General features: G+C 30.5%; 5 protein-coding genes across 10 annotated transcripts; 3 read left to right on the top strand and 2 right to left on the bottom strand.

The window, feature by feature from the left end:
- Nucleotides 1-151: 151 nt before the first annotated feature.
- On the top strand, nt 152-7,989 carry LOC143148244 ((E3-independent) E2 ubiquitin-conjugating enzyme UBE2O). 4 transcript variants are annotated; one of them, XR_012992437.1, is made up of 10 exons: nt 152-481; nt 744-917; nt 995-1,153; nt 1,210-1,866; nt 1,936-2,146; nt 2,228-2,411; nt 2,497-4,442; nt 4,519-4,893; nt 6,639-6,715; nt 6,790-7,976. XR_012992437.1 is itself a non-coding variant. In XM_076314378.1 (9 exons), exons 1-8 carry the CDS (start codon nt 260-262, stop codon nt 4,884-4,886), a joined length of 3,921 nt encoding a protein of 1,306 aa, XP_076170493.1. In that variant the 5' UTR covers nt 152-259; the 3' UTR covers nt 4,887-4,893; nt 6,639-7,977. The 4 variants fall into 4 exon arrangements, 3 of the variants coding, with proteins under 3 accessions (XP_076170493.1, XP_076170494.1, XP_076170496.1); XM_076314378.1 differs by having other exon boundaries at nt 6,639-7,977; XM_076314379.1 differs by lacking the exon at nt 6,639-6,715 and having other exon boundaries at nt 7,175-7,975.
- Nucleotides 7,990-8,582: 593 nt separating this feature from the next.
- Nucleotides 8,583-10,594, top strand: Hoka (hoka). Its single transcript, XM_076314297.1, has 3 exons — nt 8,583-8,751; nt 9,316-9,399; nt 9,466-10,594. Exons 1-3 carry the CDS (start codon nt 8,709-8,711, stop codon nt 9,624-9,626), a joined length of 288 nt encoding a protein of 95 aa, XP_076170412.1. The 5' UTR covers nt 8,583-8,708; the 3' UTR covers nt 9,627-10,594.
- U2af50 (U2 small nuclear riboprotein auxiliary factor 50) lies at nt 9,747-15,511 on the bottom strand. Of its 3 annotated transcripts, none has more exons than XM_076314294.1 (8): nt 15,373-15,511; nt 14,430-14,659; nt 14,093-14,353; nt 13,855-14,005; nt 13,703-13,758; nt 10,691-10,972; nt 10,349-10,513; nt 9,747-10,260 (listed from the first exon to the last, which is right to left on the bottom strand). In XM_076314294.1, exons 1-8 carry the CDS (start codon nt 15,392-15,394, stop codon nt 10,129-10,131), a joined length of 1,299 nt encoding a protein of 432 aa, XP_076170409.1. In that variant the 5' UTR covers nt 15,395-15,511; the 3' UTR covers nt 9,747-10,128. The 3 variants fall into 3 exon arrangements, with proteins under 3 accessions (XP_076170409.1, XP_076170410.1, XP_076170411.1); XM_076314295.1 differs by having other exon boundaries at nt 13,867-14,005; XM_076314296.1 differs by lacking the exon at nt 15,373-15,511 and adding an exon at nt 15,083-15,284.
- Nucleotides 15,512-16,759: 1,248 nt separating this feature from the next.
- On the top strand, nt 16,760-18,204 carry LOC143148287 (ankyrin repeat domain-containing protein 40). Its single transcript, XM_076314481.1, has 3 exons — nt 16,760-17,098; nt 17,282-17,550; nt 17,643-18,204. The coding sequence occupies exons 1-3, from the start codon at nt 16,929-16,931 to the stop codon at nt 17,987-17,989; spliced, it is 786 nt and encodes a 261-aa protein (XP_076170596.1). The 5' UTR covers nt 16,760-16,928; the 3' UTR covers nt 17,990-18,204.
- On the bottom strand, nt 18,164-21,900 carry LOC143148285 (uncharacterized). Its single transcript, XM_076314479.1, has 3 exons — nt 21,127-21,900; nt 18,483-19,048; nt 18,164-18,401 (listed from the first exon to the last, which is right to left on the bottom strand). Exons 1-3 carry the CDS (start codon nt 21,831-21,833, stop codon nt 18,247-18,249), a joined length of 1,428 nt encoding a protein of 475 aa, XP_076170594.1. The 5' UTR covers nt 21,834-21,900; the 3' UTR covers nt 18,164-18,246.
- Between the last annotated feature and the right edge of the window lie 278 nt (nt 21,901-22,178).

The following is a 22,178-nucleotide window of genomic DNA, read 5'->3' as shown; positions in this document are numbered from 1 at the left end:
AATAAAAATATTTTGACAGATGCTTCAAAGTGACGGTTGAAAAATGTACAAAATCTCGATTTTAAGAAGGTCGATAATAACTCGATTGGTGACGAACAGACAAGAGGCATCTCGAAGGTGATTCTTAGATCGGGGTTGGGGTCGGGTTCGGGGTCGGAGTCAAGTTCCCTGCTTGCGACGTGCGCTGTAATCGTTGCGCCGTGTAACCTTCTGTCAGCCATCGTCGGCAGAGAGCGAGTACTCAGTGATTAGAGGAAAGATGGCTACGAACGTTGGGGTAGAGTGTCAGTACTTTTTCGAGGATGTCGTCTACCGTGTGGATAAGAAAGGTAACGTTGTATTTGGAATCGTTATGGAAAACGACGATGAAGATTTATCCGAGGAAAGTTCTGACAGTGAAGAGAGCCCAAAGAGAAAAAAGGGCGAAATTCGCGTGGTCTGGCATCCCTCCGGTGTCGAGGAGTTGGTCAACGCGAAAAAGGTATTTAATGTTTAATATCGTACGAGAGTGTGTTGCTTATAAGATATGAACATTAGATAAAATGATATTTCGTATTTTATCGTGTTATTACTCTTCTGCCATATTTATGTTTTTAATTTCACGAAAAACGACAAATGTCATGTATACAATATCTACGACCAAATATTGAATTAAAATTTGAATTCAGTTCTAACGTATTAAGTTTAACTTTTGATCTTTAGTACAGTATTATAGCATTTGAAAACTTAACTTGTATTTAAAGGTTCACTTGGCAGATAGAACACTTATGCCAGGAGATGTTGTACGTCGTATGATCAAAGGAAAGGACACACAGAGAGGATATTGCAGAGATATTGAATTAACTGCTTGTGTTCAAGTGATTGGTAGCAAACAGGTCCTTACAAGTATTAGAAGTGAAGATTTAGTTCCTTTAGAAGTATGTAATCAAGAATATATAATGATTATTTTTAACCATGCAACTTATGTATTATAATTAATAGTTTTTGTTAATAGGAGTTTGCAACTGATATAGCTGTTTGTATGGATTCATGGGTGGGTGGCATAAAAATGGCGCACTATAAATTATGGCTTACTACACCTGATGGATCCCGTTGTGTTATAAATGAATTGGATTCTCGTGTTTTTGGACTAGTAGAAGAGAAACGAGATAATGTAAGAATCAAATTTAAGATAACTTTTTAATCAAATATACAAAAAATCTCTTTTAGGACAATGACTTTCCTCACTCTTCTGAATTTTATCCTGGTCAAAGTTTGTGGGGACCAGTTCAATGCTTAGAAGATGCACAGTGGATTACATGTACAAAGGAAATGAAAGCAAAGAGGAAAACTAAACCACAGAAAATAACAAAACTCTTCGTAGAGAAGGTAGAAATAGATTGGGTAGGAGTGCACTGGCAGTGCAGAGCATATTCAAAAGATGGTGCTTGGTCAGATCAAGCGCAACCAAAATTTGTAGTTGAAGGAGAAAATTTGAAAAAATTAAAATTATTAAATGTCTTTGACCCTTCTACTGTGCAAGTTGGAGATCGGAATTTTTATGTAATTAAAGATGATGAAAATGTCATTACAAGAGAACAGTGGAGGAAACATCAAAGAGACATTTTTCAAGTTCCTAAACATAGTCCAAAGAAAACACGTCCAAATATCAGTGTCACAAAACCACCTGAAGATAAAAAAAAAGAAAAGGACAAGGATAAGATTAATGAGCAGCAGGCATTAGAAGACAGTACTCAAAATAATATTAACAATTTACAAAATGTGACCAGTAATAATATTCTAATGCCTCCAGCACAAACTCAAACTACTGAAAGTTCAGATGATTGGGATACAGAAGATACAGGTTCGCAAAGTGATAGTGCTTCGGTAAGATTTTTTGTTGCTTTTAAATTACTACACAACATAGAGAATTAATGAACATTTTAATATTTATAGGTATCCAGTGGGTGTTCAAGTATGTCATCTATGGGTAAAAAGAAAAAGGGTCCTGCTTTGATGACTAAAGTACTCAAGAAAAAAAAGTTATGTAAAGCAAAAAAAAAAGTACCACCTATTCCACTTATTCCAGGAACTAAAGTTGTCGTAGAAACATTATCTACAAATACAAAAGCTAATGTTGTATGGCAAGATGGCTCGGTAGAATTTGGTATTATATTGATAATATTTTTCTTGTTTATTTTCTCGGTACTGTGAAATTTTTACAACTTCTATTGTTACTCTTCTATAGGCATTCCATCAACACAACTTTACCCAATTCATCATTTAGATGACAATGAATTCTTTCCGGGTGACTTTGTGGTTGATCAGAAAGAAGAATCTAGAATGTATGGTGTAGTTCAAAGTGTTGATCACCAAGGTAGAACAGCTAAAATAAAATGGTTCAAAACATATACTTCTAGTCAAAGTCCACAGTGAGTAATCAATTATGTTCTTTTAAATGGAACTAATGAAATTGATTGGGAAAACATACCATTAATCTTAATAAACATTTGTCAGACCCACTTTACTAGAGGAACGTGAAGTCAGTGTGTATGATTTAAAGGATCATCCAGATTTTCAATATAGACCAGGTACATTAGTAATTCGAATAGCTAATTTTGAAGGGGAAGATGCTGGATGCACTGCTGGTCAAGTGCTAGATAATTATCCAGAAGGACATGTTAAAGTGTGGTGGGTCGATGGACATGTAAGTATGTGTTGGCCTCAAGATTTGTATAAAGTAGGTGAATATGATAGTGATGAAGGAGAACTGTGGGATGATGTGTCATCTGACGCATCATGGGAAACAGAATTGGAAGACTATTTTATTGTTGACACTGATGGAACAGAACAAACAGAGTTTGAAAATATAAGGCCAAGATTAGCTGCTCACATTGAAAAAGCTCGTATTGCAATGTCTAGATTGGAAGAGATCTTTACTCAAAATCCGTCACTTCAGACAACTGAAGTTATGAGAAAATTATTAGAAGTTTACAAAGATTGCCGATACATGGACAAACTTATGGGTACTTCTTTCTTCCATGAGAGTCATTTTCAAGGACTTTTAGAAAGAGTCAGAGAACGTGGTCGAGCAAATGTAGCACAACGTATGGCGGATCAAGTGACAAGATTATTTACTCACAAATCTGACGGATCTGAAGAAAATTCTAATAGTATTCAATCGGTAAGTAATCCTGAGAAAATCATTACCGTAACAGAACCTACCGATAACAAGGATGATGAAGACAGCAATAAACAAGGGAATGTGAAACGCGAAGAATCCGTCAATCGATTATTTATTAATGTAAATCCAAATCCTGAAGATTCAGGATTATACTCTGCAGAGAATTCAAAGAAAGAATCAGGTTCGAGCGAGTCAAGTGGAGAGTTTCTACTTAGTGAAGATGCAAATAACATACCTGATCGTTTGGTAGAAAAAACAGAAGCAAATAAGGTTACCAAAATGCAGATGCACATAACAAGTTCTCATGTAGCTGGTTCTCAAGTTTGTGTAAAACTTTGCACATTGATAAAGGCTCAGCTTGTATTAGCGCATGCGGAAGTTTCTAAACGATTTGGACTATCAAACATGTCGTTATCTGACGCTGAAAAAAGTTCGTCTCCATTAAAAAAACAGAAAAAAGAGGAAGAAAAGCACATGGAGTTATTACAAGAACCATCAGAATCTTCAGTAGAAATTCCACCACCAGTATATGAAGAAGGAGAAGGATTTTCCATAGAAGAAACAGCACCAGACAGTCATAAATTTAAATTAACAATGTTCCAGCCTACAGATCCTACAAACTTTTTTCGAACTGTTTCCAAGGAATTAAAACTCTTAAAGAGTTCACTTCCACCCGGTATATGGGTAAAAGGATTTGAAGATAGAATAGATTTATACTCTGTAATGTTTCGCGGACCTGAAAAGACACCATACGAAGACGGTCTCTTCCTTTTCGACTTTCAATTGTCTGTCGATTATCCTATTGCTCCACCACTTTGCCATTACATTTCTTATTGCAATGATAGATTAAATCCTAATCTCTACGAAGATGGAAAAGTGTGTGTAAGTTTACTTGGAACATGGTCTGGACGTGGAACAGAAGTTTGGACAAGTTCTTCAACTTTGCTGCAAGTCATAGTCTCCATCCAAGGCCTTATTCTTGTACCCGAACCATATTTTAATGAAGCTGGATTTGAAAAGCAAAAAGGTTCTCAACAAGGAAGAGAAAATTCAAGAATGTACAATGAAATGGTTGTACTAAAATTAGTTCAAGCGCAAACTAAGCTGCTACAACATCCACCACCTATTTTCAAAGATATTATTATTGGACACTTTAAAAGACATGCAAAGAAATTATTACAGCGGCTCGATCTATGGATGGAAATTTCTGAACAGCACAATAATCAACATCCATTGTCTCCAGTGACACCTACTACGTTCAAACAAATATCTGACGTTGGTACGTTGTAATAATTTTATCTTGAATCTAGTATATAAAATGTTCAGATTGATTTAACAATGTCTCTTCTGTTTAGATGAAAAAATTCTTCCGGAATTTCCATTGATACCAGCATCTAGGGGTTTCTGTATAACACTTCGTAAAACACTAGCCACATTCAAAGAGGTATTAATTAGGGAGAATATTGTAGGAGACAATAGAGTACAGGAAAACGTCAAAGAACAAACGAGTAGTACTAAAAATGAGTGTTATGAACCATGTAAAACTGTTGATGGTAACGCAATGAATTATAACAGTAAACGAAATAACAGTCAAGAAGATAATTCTAGATTAACTCCAAACGGTAATCTGTCCAAGGACTGTATTTCATCTTCCTCGACGAATATTTCCGTCGCGCCACTAAGCGAAACGAAGAAAAAGGCTTCGGATCGTACCATCAGCTAGCCACAAGGTAAACCTAAATTTAAACCTACAAATTTAACTCATAAAAGGTACACGATTATGCGGTAATATATTCAATTAATTTATTATATATATATATATATATATATACATACACGTAAATATATATATATATATATATTTACGTGTATGTATGATATATATGCACACACACATACATACACCCACACACACACACACACACACATACATACATATACATATATCAAAAGTATGTTCAATGATAATCGCGGTATCTATTTATTAATATTAACACCACTACTAACAAGCGATAACATTTTAACAGAAACGCCGCTGTCATTGCTCCGCAGCTAGAGATACTTGTTACTGTAGAGTAACCACATAGACTTTGATTGCAAATAGGTTATAGCTTAGACACAAAGATTCGTATTTAGATGAGACCCTATGTCGACTAAGTCCAATGTTATAGAAACTTCTAATGTAGTTTGTAAATTCTAGCAAAATTATATTAGATGCTTTATTATTTAAAGTAAAGTTTTCTTTATTGATGGTTTGTTTCGTACGTTTGTAGAAAATTTAGGGTCTTCACAGACTCCTATTAACTTTTTTTTTGATGTCATGGATAAAATGATAATAAATTGTACTTACTATTATTACAACAGTTGCGGAAAGTGTTAGTACTTATGGTACGACATAAGTGTTTAACAATATTATTTATATTTATTTTTTTAATTCTATTTCCTTAGCGTAATGTAGAATATAATTATCTACAACCGAGAGAGTCATGTTTCTATAAGTTTCAAATCTTATGCATACAAGTGAAACATGGAACACTTGATGCATGTGAAATGGAATTATATAAAAATGTATTATGGAAAAATATTGCATGCAACGAAGTAACAATGAATGATCAATGCAAATGATCAATGTTTCTTTGTTCTATTTATTTTTGTTACTTTTCTTTATTTTATTGTATGGTCATATATTATTTATATTAGATAGAGTATACATTTATTACACTTTATTTATTTACCATCTTGATACCTAAGAATGTATAATTTAAAGAATCACCTGTGTAACTAGCCGGTCACATTGTCAAAGGAATATAATTCTTCGGGGGTTATATAAAGATTTTTTTTTAAGAATGGTTTGTTTCCAAATATTTTTGTATATTTCCGAGTAATATTTATATAATGCATTTTTTTCATTTATATGCCGATATTTATATATTAATAAATAATGATGACGTTTTTGTTATCAGATGGTGTTTGATCGTATTAACTGATTTTCCGATGATGTAAATTACACTTGAAAAGTTATATTGGTTTCCTTGTGAAATTTACGATAGTAAATATGCACAGTATAACGCGCGGTTTGAAACCTTAATGTACAAATTCTTAAACCGTATTGTTTTAATTGCATTTATTTTGGAGAGAAATAAATTATTTGAAGAGAAATTTATTTTGGTTAAATAAAATTAAGCATCTACTTATAATAAGTTCAGAATTTGTGTATTAACGGGTGAAACGCGATTACATACTGTACAGAATGTTCGCTTTAAGAGTGTGCGCGAAAATAATTATTTTTTAAATTATTGAAGGTACAAAGAATTTGTTCATATAAAGTTATTGTTTGCAAAGATTTCAGTGTTAACTTCATATTTTGAAATGAAACCATGCATTTTTATTATATTCATTTTTTATCAATCGTGTATCAAATATTCCTATGAATATAGGTGACAAATATCAAGTTTAATCATCGTTATGTTTTCAGAGTTGCTCACTCAACTGCTAACGAACAGTAATTAAAGAAAATATATAAAATACACCGATGAACGTAAACAAAGTCCTGTAAGTTTATTCAGCTGTTTTTACATCATAAATTGAATATCATGACTAAACTTAATTATTTGTCATCAATATAGTGGAACGTGATTGATCGAAAGTGTACTTCGTTTATCACGTAAAATTCAACTTGGAACAGACAATAAAATGAATAATAAATAGCAATGTAATAAAAATATGTAGTTCCATAAGCAAAAATACATACAGTTAACACTGAAAGCTCGATAAAAATCTTGCAAGAAATTCGAGTACAATACTATAACTTACCCTTCAAATAAAACAAGTTTGTTATATCTACAATAATTTTTAAATAATTTTTGTATACACTTAAATCGGAATTATCGTATTTACATCGAAGCGTATCTTTTCTGCGGTAGATGCAGATCCGATATTCTTCGACCGTATTGCAGTGTCATGAAGGAATCGCTTTAAAATGCGATGACTTTGAAATTTTCGCGCCAACAGGGCGCAGTTTTCACAGGTACAGGAACAAGAATTAAAAGACCATGTACTTGCGCGAAGCTTTCTTCGAAATCATATGGTGCTGAATAAAAACAAACAAGAAATGAGAGGAAACACAGATATACCACGGAAACTACAGTTTCTAGGGACGAGAGAAAAAAAGATTGGAGAGGAGAAACGGAGAGGAAAAGGGAAAGGGTGGGAGGGAAGGAGCGAGCGAGAGAGAGAGAGAGAGAGAGAGAGTGTGTGTGTATTAAGTAGAAAGGTAGAAAAATTAGATGAAGTAAATAAGGAGGAGAAAGAGAAATGCAAATGCTGCCATTTCAGGTAGAAGAGGTTGTTATATGAAATGTGATGTTTTGGAATGCCTTGTATATGTGCCAGCTATTTCTATTTCTATTATTGTGGTAATTATATTTGCAAATTGCATAAAACTTTATTTTCGCTCTAATTACTTTAATGTTATCCAAAACAGAAGGAATATTAATTATTCAACTCAGCATACAAATGTTGATGCCAACAGTTTTGTATTTCTATTTTAACACTGAATTTTTTGAAACATAATTCCGATGATTTGATTCATAAATTTGATCTAGTCTGATTTATATCGTTTTGAAGTAAAAAAGTGAATTAACATTTTCACAAAAGATATTGTTCAAAAGATTAATTAAGAACTAAACCAAATATATAATAGACAATATTTCTTGAAATTATATTTCATTTTGTATCATATATATGTATGATTTATGTCATGTATACAAGGTGGAGTAAAGTCCTTTGATTTTACATTTATTTAAAGGCTCTTTTTTGGTTGGCATCAACCAATATAATATTACATCGTTCATGTAATAAATTATTATACTTGTAACCTGATTTTCTTGATTTTGGAGTAATAAAAAGTCAGTATGCAATTAACAAACATTCATTATTTGCCTTTTCTGTTTAATAGATCCTATCCCGACTTACCCGCAACTTCAATCTGCATTCCTGATAATCTACTTTGTATGAACATCATTAAATTTCAGCTGCATTCCGAGTCTCTACATTCTTTTAAATGTTTACGAAAAAAACAAACAAGAGGTCAAGTCCTAACTTTTAATTCACCTAATGTATATTAGTTAAACATTTTATAAAAATTTGTACAAATATCCTTATCCTTGTATTATAAATTCATTAAAATTATACTGAATTACTTTTTATATTCAAATATTTAAAGTATACATACCTAAATATTTGAATTTTGTTCATTTACATGTACAATAGTATTATTATTCATTGTTCTTAATAATGTGTTAATTATGGTTGTAAGCCCAATAGAGTTTCATAATAAGAATATCTTTTATCTCTTGTGAGAACAGATAAGATGCACTTTCCACTTGTTATCAAATATTTCTTATCAAAACGTTGACTCACTACGAATTTACGACCAATACGCTTAGGTACTCCAACGTGATTTCAACGTTACTCACCTAGATATTTCAACCATAAGTGACATTTATACATTACTTTTGGTAATTTAAATCCTTTTGATCAAAAAATGTGTTCCAAGAAATTGTTTTGTTACTTTGCTATTGGGCTATGTAAGTAATTATATTAATTTATGTAGTAATTGAAACTTAGTAATCTTGAAAAAATCTATCACTAGATTATGTATATACCACGAATTTTCACGTTATTTTTTAAAGACACAATATCATTTTACTGGTCGAATTAACATATTTCTGCAAAATGTAAATCCTAACAACATTATTAATTAAGGGCTATAATAGTGTAAACCCGTAAATTCTATTTTAACACAAAATTAATAGTTAATATATGTATATATACATATACGTGTATGTATATACATGAGGCATTCATAACGTCTTTTTTAATAAAAATTGCCAGTAGAATATTTACGCATAAAATGTTATTAAAAAGGTTGTTGTACAAAAGTTAATGTCAGGTAACTTACAAAAATCACAAAACATGATAGAATAATCGTGAAAATACGACAAATATTTTCACGACAAAATTGGAGATATAAGTTAAACTAGAGTGTAAGAACTCCTGTATAATTTACATGTGGGTTGTGTAAATAATTTGCAATAACATTAGAAAAATAAATCGACATTATTTCATTCTAATCCAATAATTTTAAACAGTAATTGTGGGGATATTTATGGATGGAGTTGAAGCAAGACGCAAAATTTTAAGAGGACGGAAAACGATTACAAGACGTTATTACTGTAAGTCAAAAATATAAGTAGAAGAAAAAAATTATGTACAGTAACCAAATGTGTTCAATCTTTTAGGGGGAACTGCAATACCAGCATGGTCTATAGTACTTTTAATAGGAATTAGTATGCTGTTGGCCGGTGGTGGGCTCTATGCGATACTACAAAAATTTGTAGTTGATAATGCTGATACTGGAGAACGTCATTCGTATCAACCTGCATTGCAAAATGAGGCTTAAATTTAAATATAAAGATACACAAATATTTTAAATAGCAGTCATTACGTCATTTTTATACTTTAAAAAGAAAGCATCAAATTATTTTCACAGGAAAAATTTTATATAAACACAGTGACAATGTGTTATTTATTTTTATATTTTTCTGCCTTTCACAATCGTCTATTATTTTAATCTTACTAATTGATTATCGAAATTCAATAATATCGCTACTTGTATAATTATATCTCTCGTACTATTTTTATTTCTTTACTAGTTCAAAATTGAGAAATATCCTGTATGATAAATTACGCATTATTTATATATGGTTATATCATCGAAAGATGCGCAAATTACAACAAACATCATTCAATGCACAGTACGATTGGAAATCAATTACATTCTGCTTTGTACAGTTTGATAAAAGAGAATTATTAATTTTCGGGCTCATGCGATTACTCGTTCAATATATATATTATACATTGGTAGTCAATTATTAATTGGTATGAAAAGAGAAATCTATAATTTAGAATTCTCTGCGATGATACTTGTCAGGATCAAAGTATGACGTTACAACAACACGATTATTGAATTTTCGTCCTGTAAGAGTTTGCTGTGCTTTCTGACAGTCAATCACGCTATTAAATTCGACGAATACCTATAACAAACACACAACAAATTCTAAAAAGTGTAACATTTCTAAACCAGATAAATAAAAATTGTATATATTTTAGTACAGAACATACTTTTCCACAGCCAGGTACATCAACACCTTCTATGGGTCGTGGTATTTCCACAGATCGAACCACGCCATATTTGTTACACTCTTCTTTAATGTCTTCTAAAATATCTTCGTATTCTTCTTCTTCCATTAGTTCCTCAGGAGTTACCATGTTTAATAGACAAAGCACCTATGTTATTTATAAACAATAATAATAGTTTCTATCATATTCAATTTATTATAAAATAATAAAAAGTTATAAGAAACATTGTATGATTTTGTTCATAAGCGTTTTTTATATTAAACATATTCATATACGAGGAAAATAGATATACATTAAAAGGAATCATAATTCCAATTATTTTACCTCAGTTGCTGGTCCACTTGTCCCAACCATAGATAATCCAGGCACCTGAATTTGAACTGGAGCTTGTGCGCCAATCATAGGATTCTTAGCACCTACACTAGCTCGTTGCACAATTAGTTTCTTGTCTCCCAGCTGCATTCCATTTAATCCAGCAATTGCTTGGTCAGTCATTGACACGTCAACATATTCACAGAATGCGTAACCCTTGGATAGACCTGTAGCTGAATCCTTTACTAGATTGAATGCTCTTAGTTGTCCAAAGCTCATCAGTAACTCTTTCACCTGTATTGTGAAAATGACTTTACTTATTTATTGATGTCATATTAATATAATCTAAATCAGTTTTGATTATGCAACTTCTTCATTTTTATTGTAAATTTAAATAAATTTAATGAATTTTTTCTTTTTTTAATAATGTGTAGCATTTATAAAAGTTACAAACACAGTTATAAAAAATGTAATACAATTTAAATATTTTTTCATATTTCGTATAATTTTTCAAATCTAAAATTGATTTATTATTACTGAGATATCCAATCCAATGCATAATTTTCCATGTTTCTCATCGGTAATGTGAATATTTAATATATGATACTCCAACCCACTAGTTGAACATGTGGAGCTTAAAGTAAAATTTATAAACAATTTTCAATTATACCTTTGTTTTTCTTTTGGGAATGTAAATATGTTAAAATACCATAATTTTAAAATAATATCAAAGTTGCATAATCCAAAAATAAAGAAATCACTATGAATGCATAGATGTATTATATCTCGCCTACTCAATTTCCACCTTAACATCTTCATATAATGCCTTTCTTACATACAAAAGTTTTACTCCAGTCTGGAACAGATCTTTGTCAATGTTTTGAACAGAATACTCTTGCTCTTCGAACGCGGATTTCTCCCACATTCATTTTTATTCTTTCTTCAAAAAGAAGTGTACCTTAAATTTACTTACGTCTTTCCATTTCCCAGAAGTACTGAAAACTCTGAAGCAGAGATAACAGCATGTTGCATTTATTGAAGATTTACTGTTATTCCTGGGAGTTAAAACTTCCAGAAAACTGTGATATACACAGCTTTATAACAGATATTTAATAAGTATTTCAGTTTATTTCATCAAGCCATATGTAAACGCAGCCTGATGTGTCTTGACTAAAACATTATATAACAATGATCAGTAACATGATCTGAGAAGTTATATGGTATAACCAAGACATTCCAAGCATCTGTATACATATGCTCCAATAAGGACCATATCATCATGAAGACATTAGATTTGAGTTTGTCCTAGATATTAGTAGCACCTAGGAGATTAAGCCACTATTTTAGGTGATTACAGAAGTTTCAAACTTCTATAAAGATTCTATAACAAAAACTATCCCTTTTACCATTCAATGTTCCCTATTGCATCATTAAAATCCGTATGAATAAGCAACACGCTATTATCAATAAAAAACTATCGAATTAGAAAACGCACCATTTGTATAGAAGAACCAAGGTCTTCAGAAAATGGACTGCAAAAGTCGCATAAGCCCAATACGAAGGCATGAAAATGAAATAAGTACTTGCCTCGAGGGACTGGGCTAGCCTCTCTCCAGGCAGTGTGGTATTTTGTCATGTTCAGTAGTAGTAGTAGTGGTAGAAGTAGTGGTAGAAGTAGTGGTAGTGGTAAGCAAATGCTTTTGATCGGCGCAACCCTAAGCTAAGAAATGGGGAGAAAGGGCACTGGTATCAGTCCACAATTACTATGTAATAACCAAATGGTTATATTTTTTGATTGTATTATTTGAACAATGTACCACTGTAAGAACACAGTATGTATTAACTTTTCCGGCGTTTAATGTAATCACATTTACCGACTTTTATTTTCTTACTTTCTCTTTGCACTTTGTCTTTGTATAAATGCATATTACTGATATTTGAACACATATGTTCATTCGTGTAACCTGTAAACGTAACAAGACACAAGGACGAAGAGCTGTAAAGCCTGAAAAGCCTGTAAAGAAAACAGCTGCAAGAGAAATAATACTCCTGAAAAGAATAGATGCCAAAAGACTTGGAGCTGTTACCAGATGCACATAAGATTATGTGTTGACCCTGTAATCCCATCAAGAAAAAAAAAAAACAACTGATGTACTTGATAAAACGTTGATTTATCTCTTGTAGTCCTAAAAAATCTTTTTTGCACATAACATCACTGCATGAAAACTCATTCTGCAAAAGTGTTCCAGGTGTGAAAATACAAAGAACGTTTTATTTCTGAAGATGGTTCTTTGCACCTAACAACTTCAAGGTAAATGCGAATAATCATCTTTCTTTTTGACTAATTACTAAGTATAAGTACAACTATTCCTCCTCTCACCTCCTACCCCTCCCTTTCCTGTTAAAAATTCCTAAATTTAAAGAAAAATTTCGTATTCCCTTGGCTGGGTCCACGATGATCCTAGAAAGACTGTAAAAGAAACACGACTGCTGCGACTGCATGCCGCCTGAATGCTGTAACACCACTAACCATTTCCCTATCCACTATCGAATAATGATGTTTCGAGAAGAGATGAGAATTTTAAGAGACGAGGTTCTACATTGCCTAGCTTGACCAGACACACAAATGGAATTGAAACCTGTTTCACCTAGTTAAATAAAACCTAGTCGACGCTGAAATCCAATGGATACACATACATACCTCTATGGCATTTGGGTAGTTGACACATCTTCGTAAGATTGATCTCCGCTAAATAGCTAAATACCTATGTTATAATTTAATCCTTTGGTATAACTCACAATGCTGAGAACTAACATGTATTCAAAGTAATCCTACAGCATTGTTATACAGCGATGCAGTTGTTTTAATCTCTGATGTCATTTGGGTATTTTTATCAGTTTTTATAAATCTCATGGAATAAATATAATAAAATGAGATTTAATTTATATATGGACATCAGTGAATAAACACTACATCCAAAGGTGTGCAATAAACAAAATTGTGTTATAGATTTGTTTGCATACCTGTTCTTCGTTCAAATAATTGGGTAAACCACCAATGAAGATCTTGTGTGGAGAATCTAGAATGATAAAACACTGCATTATATTTTATGTAACATTAAAAAGAAATTTTTATAACATAAATAAAGATGAAAAAGAGTATGTATAAAACATACCAGGAACCGTACCTGGCACGTTCATGCTTGGATTATCAGTCATTCCTGGCATTGGTTGATAATCATGTGGTCTTCTTATTTTCAAGCTTTGTCCTTTGAAGTTGATACCATCAAATGCCATAGCTTGTGTTGTTTCATCTATTGAACGGAACTAAAAGCAAATGTAATGAATAATTTGTCATGTAACAATATAAGCTATAAATACAGAAGTTTCATTTCTAAAGAAATATAATTATACCTCTAAGAAAGCAAAGTTTTTGTCTAAATTGATTTGACATGCCAATACTGGGTTCCCAGCAGCTTGTGCAAGTCCGGATAGATGCATTTGCTGATTGAAAAACTCCATCATTTCTTCTTCGGTCACACCAAATGGAATGTTGCCTACATAAAGTCTCCTTGCTTGTCGAGTTATTGTACTGCCAACAACGGGTACAGCTGCTTGCGGAGTATCTGCCACAATGTTTGCTGGTATTTGTCCTGCAGCTTGCATTGCCTTATACTATTAAAATTGTGTATTAGTCTCTAAAATATTTGACTTATTTAAATTATAAATTTAATAAATTAAATATATTTACTTGTAAAGGAGTAATGTGTTCAAATCCAGGTGGTGGAACATCCCAATAAAGAGACGGTTTTCTTCGTCTAGAACTACGACCCTTCTTAGGTGAACTACTTCTTTTTCGATCTCTTCGATCTTTAGAACGTGAGCGTGAACGTTTCCTACGATCTCTACTACGAGATCTATGTCTCCTATCGCGATCCCTGTCCCTATCTCTATCCTTATCACGGTCTTGGCGATCTCGGTCTATTAAAAATAGATACAAGTATAAATATCAATTATTTTTATTTTTTTATTAATAATGAAAGAAACATTTTATATGAATATGTAAAACATTAAGTTTTTGAAATAATTTTGATCATGTTTTTGTTTTAAAGACATATTTGGTTCATAACTTAATAGTTTGCATGCAAATTCATTTTCATACAATTTCATGCACGTATGAATAATTCATAGTGCTATTGTCTATGTACATCACTTGTAATGTATATACTATGTGCATTCATTACCTGAACCTCAAAGATTAAAATTATTATCACAAAAATCACAACCATTTTCAAGTACAATTCGATATGTAAAGAAAAAACGTAGGGAACCTTAAAGGAAAGCAATGAAATAATACAGTTACTGAAATAATACAACATTCTCAATGCATAATGAGAAATATACCCATGAGGACAATCTTCGTTGATGCTTGTTTTTCAGGTTATCGATAAATTCCCAAGATCTCACAAAAAATATTCGAATGCTGATTAATTCACGTTGAAATTAATTACAAATGGCTCACAGTTTGATCTTTTTTAAGGGAAAAATTATAAAGGGAAACGCTTCGAGATATGTTTACCACTTTCACGAGTATGTTTCTCCGGCCATTACAGTCAACCGACTTATTTACCTGGTTGTAACGCGGGAACAGTGGCGGAAAGCACAGTATTTTTAGAGACATTTAGAATACCTACCTCCATTAAAATCTTCGCCCATTTTTCTACTTATTACCTGGAACACGAAATTTGTTCCCAATAAGTAGTAATATAAATAACAATGAGACTAGCAAATGTCAATCACTCTAAAACCAAATTTTTATTCTGAAATGGCGATAGACTAGGTAAATGTAGCTAGTGAATAAGTCTTGATTCAATGTCCGCCTCCAGGTGGCGTCAAATACAACCGGAATTGATCTCTCTTATACAATACTATAATAAATATTTAAATATAAATAATTACTTTAAAACCTACTACAAAACAATCACACATAATTTACCACAATGCATTTACAACATAACATTTTGTAATAGTGAAATACTGAAACACGTTTTAAATAAATTCCCATTATTTCAAGCTCTAAGTACTAATACTTTATTGTTTACCTAATAATTAAATACATTAAGCAAATATTAAGTTTGATTAACTAACCTAATGTATTTAATAAAATGAAGTTACATTATAATATGTTTCGTGAGTCGAGAAGTGGATCTAAACAAAACCACGTGACTGCTGTAACAGGGACGTGAACAAAAAGTTATTTCCTGAATACATACATATAAATGTGATAAAAATTATACAATAAAAAGAAATGGATTCTCTTACAATTCTATATATGCTGTGTTAACGAGAAAATATATATAAAAATATCAAATAAAGTTAACGAAATAAAAATATATTTAAAATAATATAAATTTAAAAAAAAACTAATATGTAGATAATCAGAAATTATCTTCATTTAATTAGTAATATTAGATTTAAAGTTATTATCAAGAATGTTCAGTTCTCAAATCTTCATCTCAATATTTTTTTCTTTTAAAAGAAGGTACTAAATTCACTGTTTCTGAAAATAAATTTTTCATATTACTAAACTTAAAAGTCATGTTACATAACGCTACTGTAACTTTTAATTTGCATCCAGTGAATTTATTTAATATGCATCGGACTTATGATACATCCCTAGCCAGAGCGTTGCATCGATATATAGCTAATGAAATTTTGGTCACATGACAAGTTTTGTTTACATTGAACTTTTATCTTCTCGTGGAACGACATACAGAAATGTTACTTTTTTGAACATAGTTTCAAAATTAAATACTAACGTATTAGAAAAAAAAAATTCTTCAAAAAGTGTACTAAATCACAAACTAAAATTGACAAAAATAAAGATTATCGATTATAGAATAAAAAATATTGTCATATAAAAGTTAATAGTTATTCTAATCTAATATAAAATGAATCTTTATTATATTACTAATTACCTTACGAAATTATACAATTCTTTTAGATTATTTTGATTTATTACAAGAAAGAAGTTAATATTTTTAAGTTTAAAATAAAAACTATAAAATTTTCAATTAGTGTATTTACATATATTCAATTTGTCAAAATATCATATATAACACATTCATCGCATAGCTCTTATAAACTACCACTCGAGGCGCTTAGATAGCACCGAGTTTGAACAGTAACCGAGTTTGTCACTGAATTACGTTCTCTGCATTTGTTTCAAAATGTCCAAGATAAACTCGAAATGGAAAAAAATGTAAAACCCGTAGACTTATTTTCTGCTTATGATAATATGGAAAGAATAAGAATATTAGAAGGACGTCTAAGACAAGCAACTTGTGACGGTGATACAGAAGCAGTTCAAGAATTACTTAATTTAGGTGTTGATGTTAATGCACGCTTTGTTGATACATGGTATTATTCTAATAATTTGTTACACTATGTTTCTATATCTTTATTATTACTATTAATTGTACGGTTTAAAGTGCTAAATTTAATAATGTAAATACGTAATTTCTGTTCATATGTGCATATAATCAATTCATACAAATATTAAAAATTTTAAAGTAATCCCATAATTAATGTGACCCTGTTAAGGACTCCTTTACACTGGGCGTGCAAGAGGGGTTATTTAGATGTAGCAGCTTTACTTTTAAAGAATGGTGCAGATCGAAGTATAAGATCTGTATATGGAGAAACTCCAAAATCTTTGTGTACTAATCCACAAATTTTGCAACTTTTGGATGTGTCCATGGATTCTCAGTTGGGTTTAAATGACTCATCAGTACCCAAACATTTTAAAACTGATTTTATACAGGGAGATTCAGCAATTCCTAAAATAAGAAACAATGGCTTACATCTAGATGGTAAGAAATTCATTATAACCTGCTTTTGTGTAAAAATATCAATAAGTAAAAACAATCAAATTAAATGTTATACCGGTTCCCTTTACTTTTAGAATTAGTATTAAAGATTCGTGTAGCAGATGCTCCTGATCCAGATTTCATAGAAATTGAATTACCTCAAAGTGACTTAACATACAAGGCACTAATTCGAGTATGTTGTCAAGAATTGAATATTGATCCAAATCAAATTATAAAATTGAGAAAACTGCCCAATACTAAATTAAGAAAAGATGAAGATATTCAACGACTTCAGAACTTTCAAGAAATTGAAGTTGTTACAAATGCTGTTGGTACATACAATTACATGCAGAATACAAATGGTATTCCCAACAATATTTCAACAATGCCGGCAAATGGATACCAAAGTATTTCTAAGAAAGATCAAACTATTTTATATTAATTATTAATATCATAGATTGTGCTTGTTTTTTTTCATATGTATTAAAATTAAAAAAACATTTAACGAAATACAATATACACAAGTAGATACATAATATTTAAAGTGCAATAATGAAACATTTTTAATCATTGTAAAAGAATGTTTAGGTAAACTTAATTATAATAAGTAGAAAAATAATTTTTTAACTTTGTTTATTAGATTTAATAAAGTAATACACAAAATGTTATAATTTTTTATTCACACAATTCTACTAGTTTTTAATACATTTTTGTTTTTTTAATGGTAACATCTCCTTCAGGAGTAACAGTTACAGTAGCATTACCAGATATAGTGCTTAATTCACCTGTTACTGTACGATATGCTTTTGGTCTCTTAAGTTGCACTACTGGTATTTTAACAGAGTTTTTAGTCTCTGAAAAAAAAAAGAACTTATTAATGAATAAACCTATAAAAATAACCTTTACCATGATTTAATATAAGGAATAAAACTGACTTAGTGTTGTGTAAATAGGAAGAGCAAGACTACTGGTTGTTTTAATACGGACGCAACGAATATTAGCCCAACCTCCTGGATAATTTTTAGATAAATATTTACATGTTGTTAACACATTTTCAAAAATTTCTTCTTTTGCCATGGATGTATGTCCAATCTGAACTATATGAGTATCACCACAAGAATGCAATTGCATACAAGTTTTTTTCAAAGCATATTCTATCTCATGTTTTAAATCTTTACTCTGCATCCTAATAGATGTTGGTAATTTTCTTTTTTTATAAAACTCATTTCCCAATAAATGAGAGAGGTGGCCAGCAATTTTTCCATCTACTAGAAAATGATCATAACTGGCCACGAGTTTCCTTTTTAATTCATATTGATCATATTCAGTTTTCACTTGATTCATTGGAATTATAGATTTTATACTTGTACAATTATGTTTGTTTAACAGATCTTTATAATGTTCGATTGTTGGCTCATAATCTTTTCGTCTTCCTCGTTGTAAATCACCAACAAAAAGTGCAACATCCTCATTTGATGAAACTATTGAATATGGTAATAATCTGAAAAAGAAATAGATAACGCTAAATACATTTTATTAATTCAAAACTATTAATTACAAAATGAAAAATATATCATTTTTAAAAATGCAATCATGATTCCTCATAAGGATCCATTGGTAATTATAAAAGTATAATCATTTGTAACTTGCACATAAGCTATATAAATTATGTATTAGATAGCACATGTGATTAACTTTTACACATTGTACATTCTCTTATGGGAATGCAAAGTGTATCTGTTTGTTAATTGTTTTCATATGGAATCATTTACTTGAAAAGATACTTACAGTCGTTATATTTGTCTTAGCAACATGAGAATGAGAAAAGATAGTTTTATAGGTATAATCTCAATTCATGGTCTTCAAAGACCTCTCATCAGAAATAAATAAAGATAAAAGTGTACAAATGCACAAATGCCATTTAGCCCAAATTTTACATTAATGAAAGTCTCAAATTTATACAAAACAGAATGTTTAATCTACTAAGAACATTTAACAAATGGAAATAACTTTTTCAATTTCTGAGACTTTTGTTATAATGAAAAATTGCTCAAAATTTGCATTTCCTCTTCTAAATAGTGTTTTCAGTTACAACATTTTATCTCAAGTATACTCAAAAATAAAAGAAAATATATTATAAAGTTTGGTAATATATACTTTGTTACAGAGTTATAAACAAATATTGTACATATGAAATATGTAACAACATAATTTCCATCACTGCACACAAAAGGTTGACTGTCTTTATCTGGTCTGTGTAATTACAGGTTTTTCATCATCCTAATATCCTTATTTATTCTAATACTTTTACGAGCAATTAGTCCTTAACTATGGAGTAAATTAACATCTTGTACAGAAATGCAAAAAATATTTCCTTTAATAAATGCACTGATACTCATTTTGTGCAAGATTTATATGATGGTAATGTTTGAACTGCTGTGCGAGAAAATCAAGGTAGATTTTTTATTACTTGAAGTATTAAACCATTTGTATGTTTAAATATATTTTTTTGAAAATATTAAAAAGAAACTCTTATATAATGTCTTCAAAAAGAAAATTTAGCGTTCACAAGGATAATAAGAAAATTTAGTATTCATATTGTGACCAACCTTGCTGTTGATTATGACATACATTTATGAAACTTAAATTTTAAGACAGGTTTAACATCACCGAATTGTTACCAGATGATAAAAAATATAACTACGCAGATCAGATAAACACAGTTAATCTTCTGGGGGTTGTGATGAAAATGTATTGTTACATATTTCATGCATACAATATTTGTTCATAACTCTGTAACAAAACATAGATTGCCAAATTTTATATAATTTTTTTTCTTATTTTTACCTATAGAGTAAGTCTTTGCAGTTTGTTGAAAAAAACTTGGAACACTTTATATAATTGAAAACAAAAATTTTAAACTGCCTAAATAGATTTTGCCTGTAAATGTCCACTTCCTTGCATTCTACAATTTAATTCTTGATCATACAAAGGCAAGTCATTTTGACCTGTATTGGCATCTTAAGCATAATAAAAAACTAGCAAATCTATTTGTTTGCATAGCTTAGCTTAGTGCTATAACAGTGCTATAACTTAGTGCTAGTAACTGCATAAATTCATTTTTGCATGTAAATGTCGTTACCACTATTGAAGATATGAAATAAAGGCTTTATCACCAAATTGACCATTGTCGACTGAACTTTAAAAATGTCCAAGATGCTATATCTATAAGAAATGATAATAAATCCAATCCAATACAATACAAAATGTATAAACTGCCTGAGATATATATGCAAATAGCATATAAAAATAAATACTATTACATATACATAGTACAGATAAATAAAATAAGTAACATATTTAGAAAGTATATGCATTTTTTTAATAGATTCCCTTTTTCTCTATATTATAAATATTATTAAATAATAATTAATATCTAAATATAAAAGTTCGTATACATTATTTTACACCACTACGTCACGCGATCAGCTGAACGAGAATTAAAACAGAATTTTATAAAAATATTTTTTTTTAAATTATTGATACATAATATGACTAGAATTAAATATTTATACTTACATTCTCATTTGTCTCCTTGGTGTTTTCGGTACTCTTATACAAGTCACTTGCATCAATATCGGATGATGTTCTCCTTCAAATAATGCATTTTTATTTTTTAGTTGCTCTTCCGTTAGATGAAAAATAGCACTAATACACTGTAATATGTGTTCTCTTGATAAATCATTTAAATTTAAGGTATTCGTACTTTTTTCAGTATCATTTAGTTTCCTTCGTTTTCGTAATTTCGGTAACTGCTGATTAACAGTTACATTTTTATTATTTTGCATGCCATCGTTTATGGAATGTTTCCTTTTTAATCCATGCTTTAACATTTTATCATCACTCTTTTTTATAATATTTTCAGCGTGTAATTTCAAGTCTTCATTATTGGCCACGTGGTTTATGGATTTCGCAACGTTCACTTTTTCAGATCCACAGATAGTTTTTTTTCGAGGTCGTTGAATTGTTGATTTGTTCATTACGATCGCTTTTTTTACAACTTCCTTAATTAATTTCTTGTTAATCAATTTCGTATTTTTATGTTTGTTACTTTTTGAACTGTTTATAACCTTATTTTTTGTAGTTGTATTTACAGCTTGCTTTGTTTCTTTTGAACTCGACCTTTTTACCTTGAAATTTGATTTTAGTTTTGTGCTTCTCTCATTTAAATTACTCAATACTCTCATTGATTCTTTGTAATCTTTGATATTGGATGAAGATACCATTTTTCACGAATGTACCAATTCTTTCTTAATACCAGTTCTACGGTCGGAAACGGAAAGGATAATCAATACCGCGAGTCGGTGCATCATCCGTATGTACAATGTCAACCATAGACTATATGCGAGTAATGATATTTTATTCACTATTAATTTGTAATCATTACAAATAATAAAATGTTTTTTGCAGTAACATGTAACAGTTATAACATTTGTTACGAAAATTCTTTTTAAATTATTGTCGCATAATTTATATTACAGATTGTAGAATGAAATAATATTTAGACATTATAACTAATAAGATGATTGCATGCAAATTAGCCACATTTTAAAATTCCAAGAATTTCATTA

This window comes from Ptiloglossa arizonensis, chromosome 6, assembly GCF_051014685.1.
Source record: "Ptiloglossa arizonensis isolate GNS036 chromosome 6, iyPtiAriz1_principal, whole genome shotgun sequence".
NCBI classification, from domain to species: domain Eukaryota; kingdom Metazoa; phylum Arthropoda; class Insecta; order Hymenoptera; family Colletidae; genus Ptiloglossa; species Ptiloglossa arizonensis.
Note: the sequence above shows the minus strand (reverse complement) of the source record. Positions and strands in the feature narration are given on the sequence as shown.

Excerpts from the sequence above, each read along its gene's own strand:
- LOC143148244 (XM_076314381.1), top strand. The coding sequence starts at position 260 with ATGGCTACGAACGTTGGGGTAGAGTGTCAGTACTTTTTCGAGGATGTC. Across the intron at positions 2,147-2,227 it reads AGATGGCTCGGTAGAATTTG|GCATTCCATCAACACAACTT; the intron begins GTATTATATTGA and ends ACTCTTCTATAG. Across the intron at positions 2,412-2,496 it reads ACTTCTAGTCAAAGTCCACA|ACCCACTTTACTAGAGGAAC; the intron begins GTGAGTAATCAA and ends AACATTTGTCAG.
- Hoka (XM_076314297.1), top strand. The coding sequence starts at position 8,709 with ATGTGTTCCAAGAAATTGTTTTGTTACTTTGCTATTGGGCTAT. Across the intron at positions 8,752-9,315 it reads TTACTTTGCTATTGGGCTAT|TAATTGTGGGGATATTTATG; the intron begins GTAAGTAATTAT and ends AATTTTAAACAG. Across the intron at positions 9,400-9,465 it reads GATTACAAGACGTTATTACT|GGGGAACTGCAATACCAGCA; the intron begins GTAAGTCAAAAA and ends TCAATCTTTTAG.
- U2af50 (XM_076314294.1), bottom strand. The coding sequence starts at position 15,394 with ATGGGCGAAGATTTTAATGGAG. Across the intron at positions 14,354-14,429 it reads AACACATTACTCCTTTACAA|TATAAGGCAATGCAAGCTGC; the intron begins GTAAATATATTT and ends CAATTTTAATAG. Across the intron at positions 14,006-14,092 it reads AAAACTTTGCTTTCTTAGAG|TTCCGTTCAATAGATGAAAC; the intron begins GTATAATTATAT and ends ATTTGCTTTTAG.
- LOC143148287 (XM_076314481.1), top strand. The coding sequence starts at position 16,929 with ATGGAAAAAAATGTAAAACCCGTAGACTTATTTTCTGCTTATGATAAT. Across the intron at positions 17,099-17,281 it reads GCACGCTTTGTTGATACATG|GACTCCTTTACACTGGGCGT; the intron begins GTATTATTCTAA and ends GACCCTGTTAAG. Across the intron at positions 17,551-17,642 it reads CAATGGCTTACATCTAGATG|AATTAGTATTAAAGATTCGT; the intron begins GTAAGAAATTCA and ends CTTTACTTTTAG.
- LOC143148285 (XM_076314479.1), bottom strand. The coding sequence starts at position 21,833 with ATGGTATCTTCATCCAATATCAAAGATTACAAAGAATCAATGAGAGTA. Across the intron at positions 19,049-21,126 it reads CCAAGGAGACAAATGAGAAT|ATTATTACCATATTCAATAG; the intron begins GTAAGTATAAAT and ends TTTCTTTTTCAG. Across the intron at positions 18,402-18,482 it reads TCCTATTTACACAACACTAA|AGACTAAAAACTCTGTTAAA; the intron begins GTCAGTTTTATT and ends TTTTTTTTTCAG.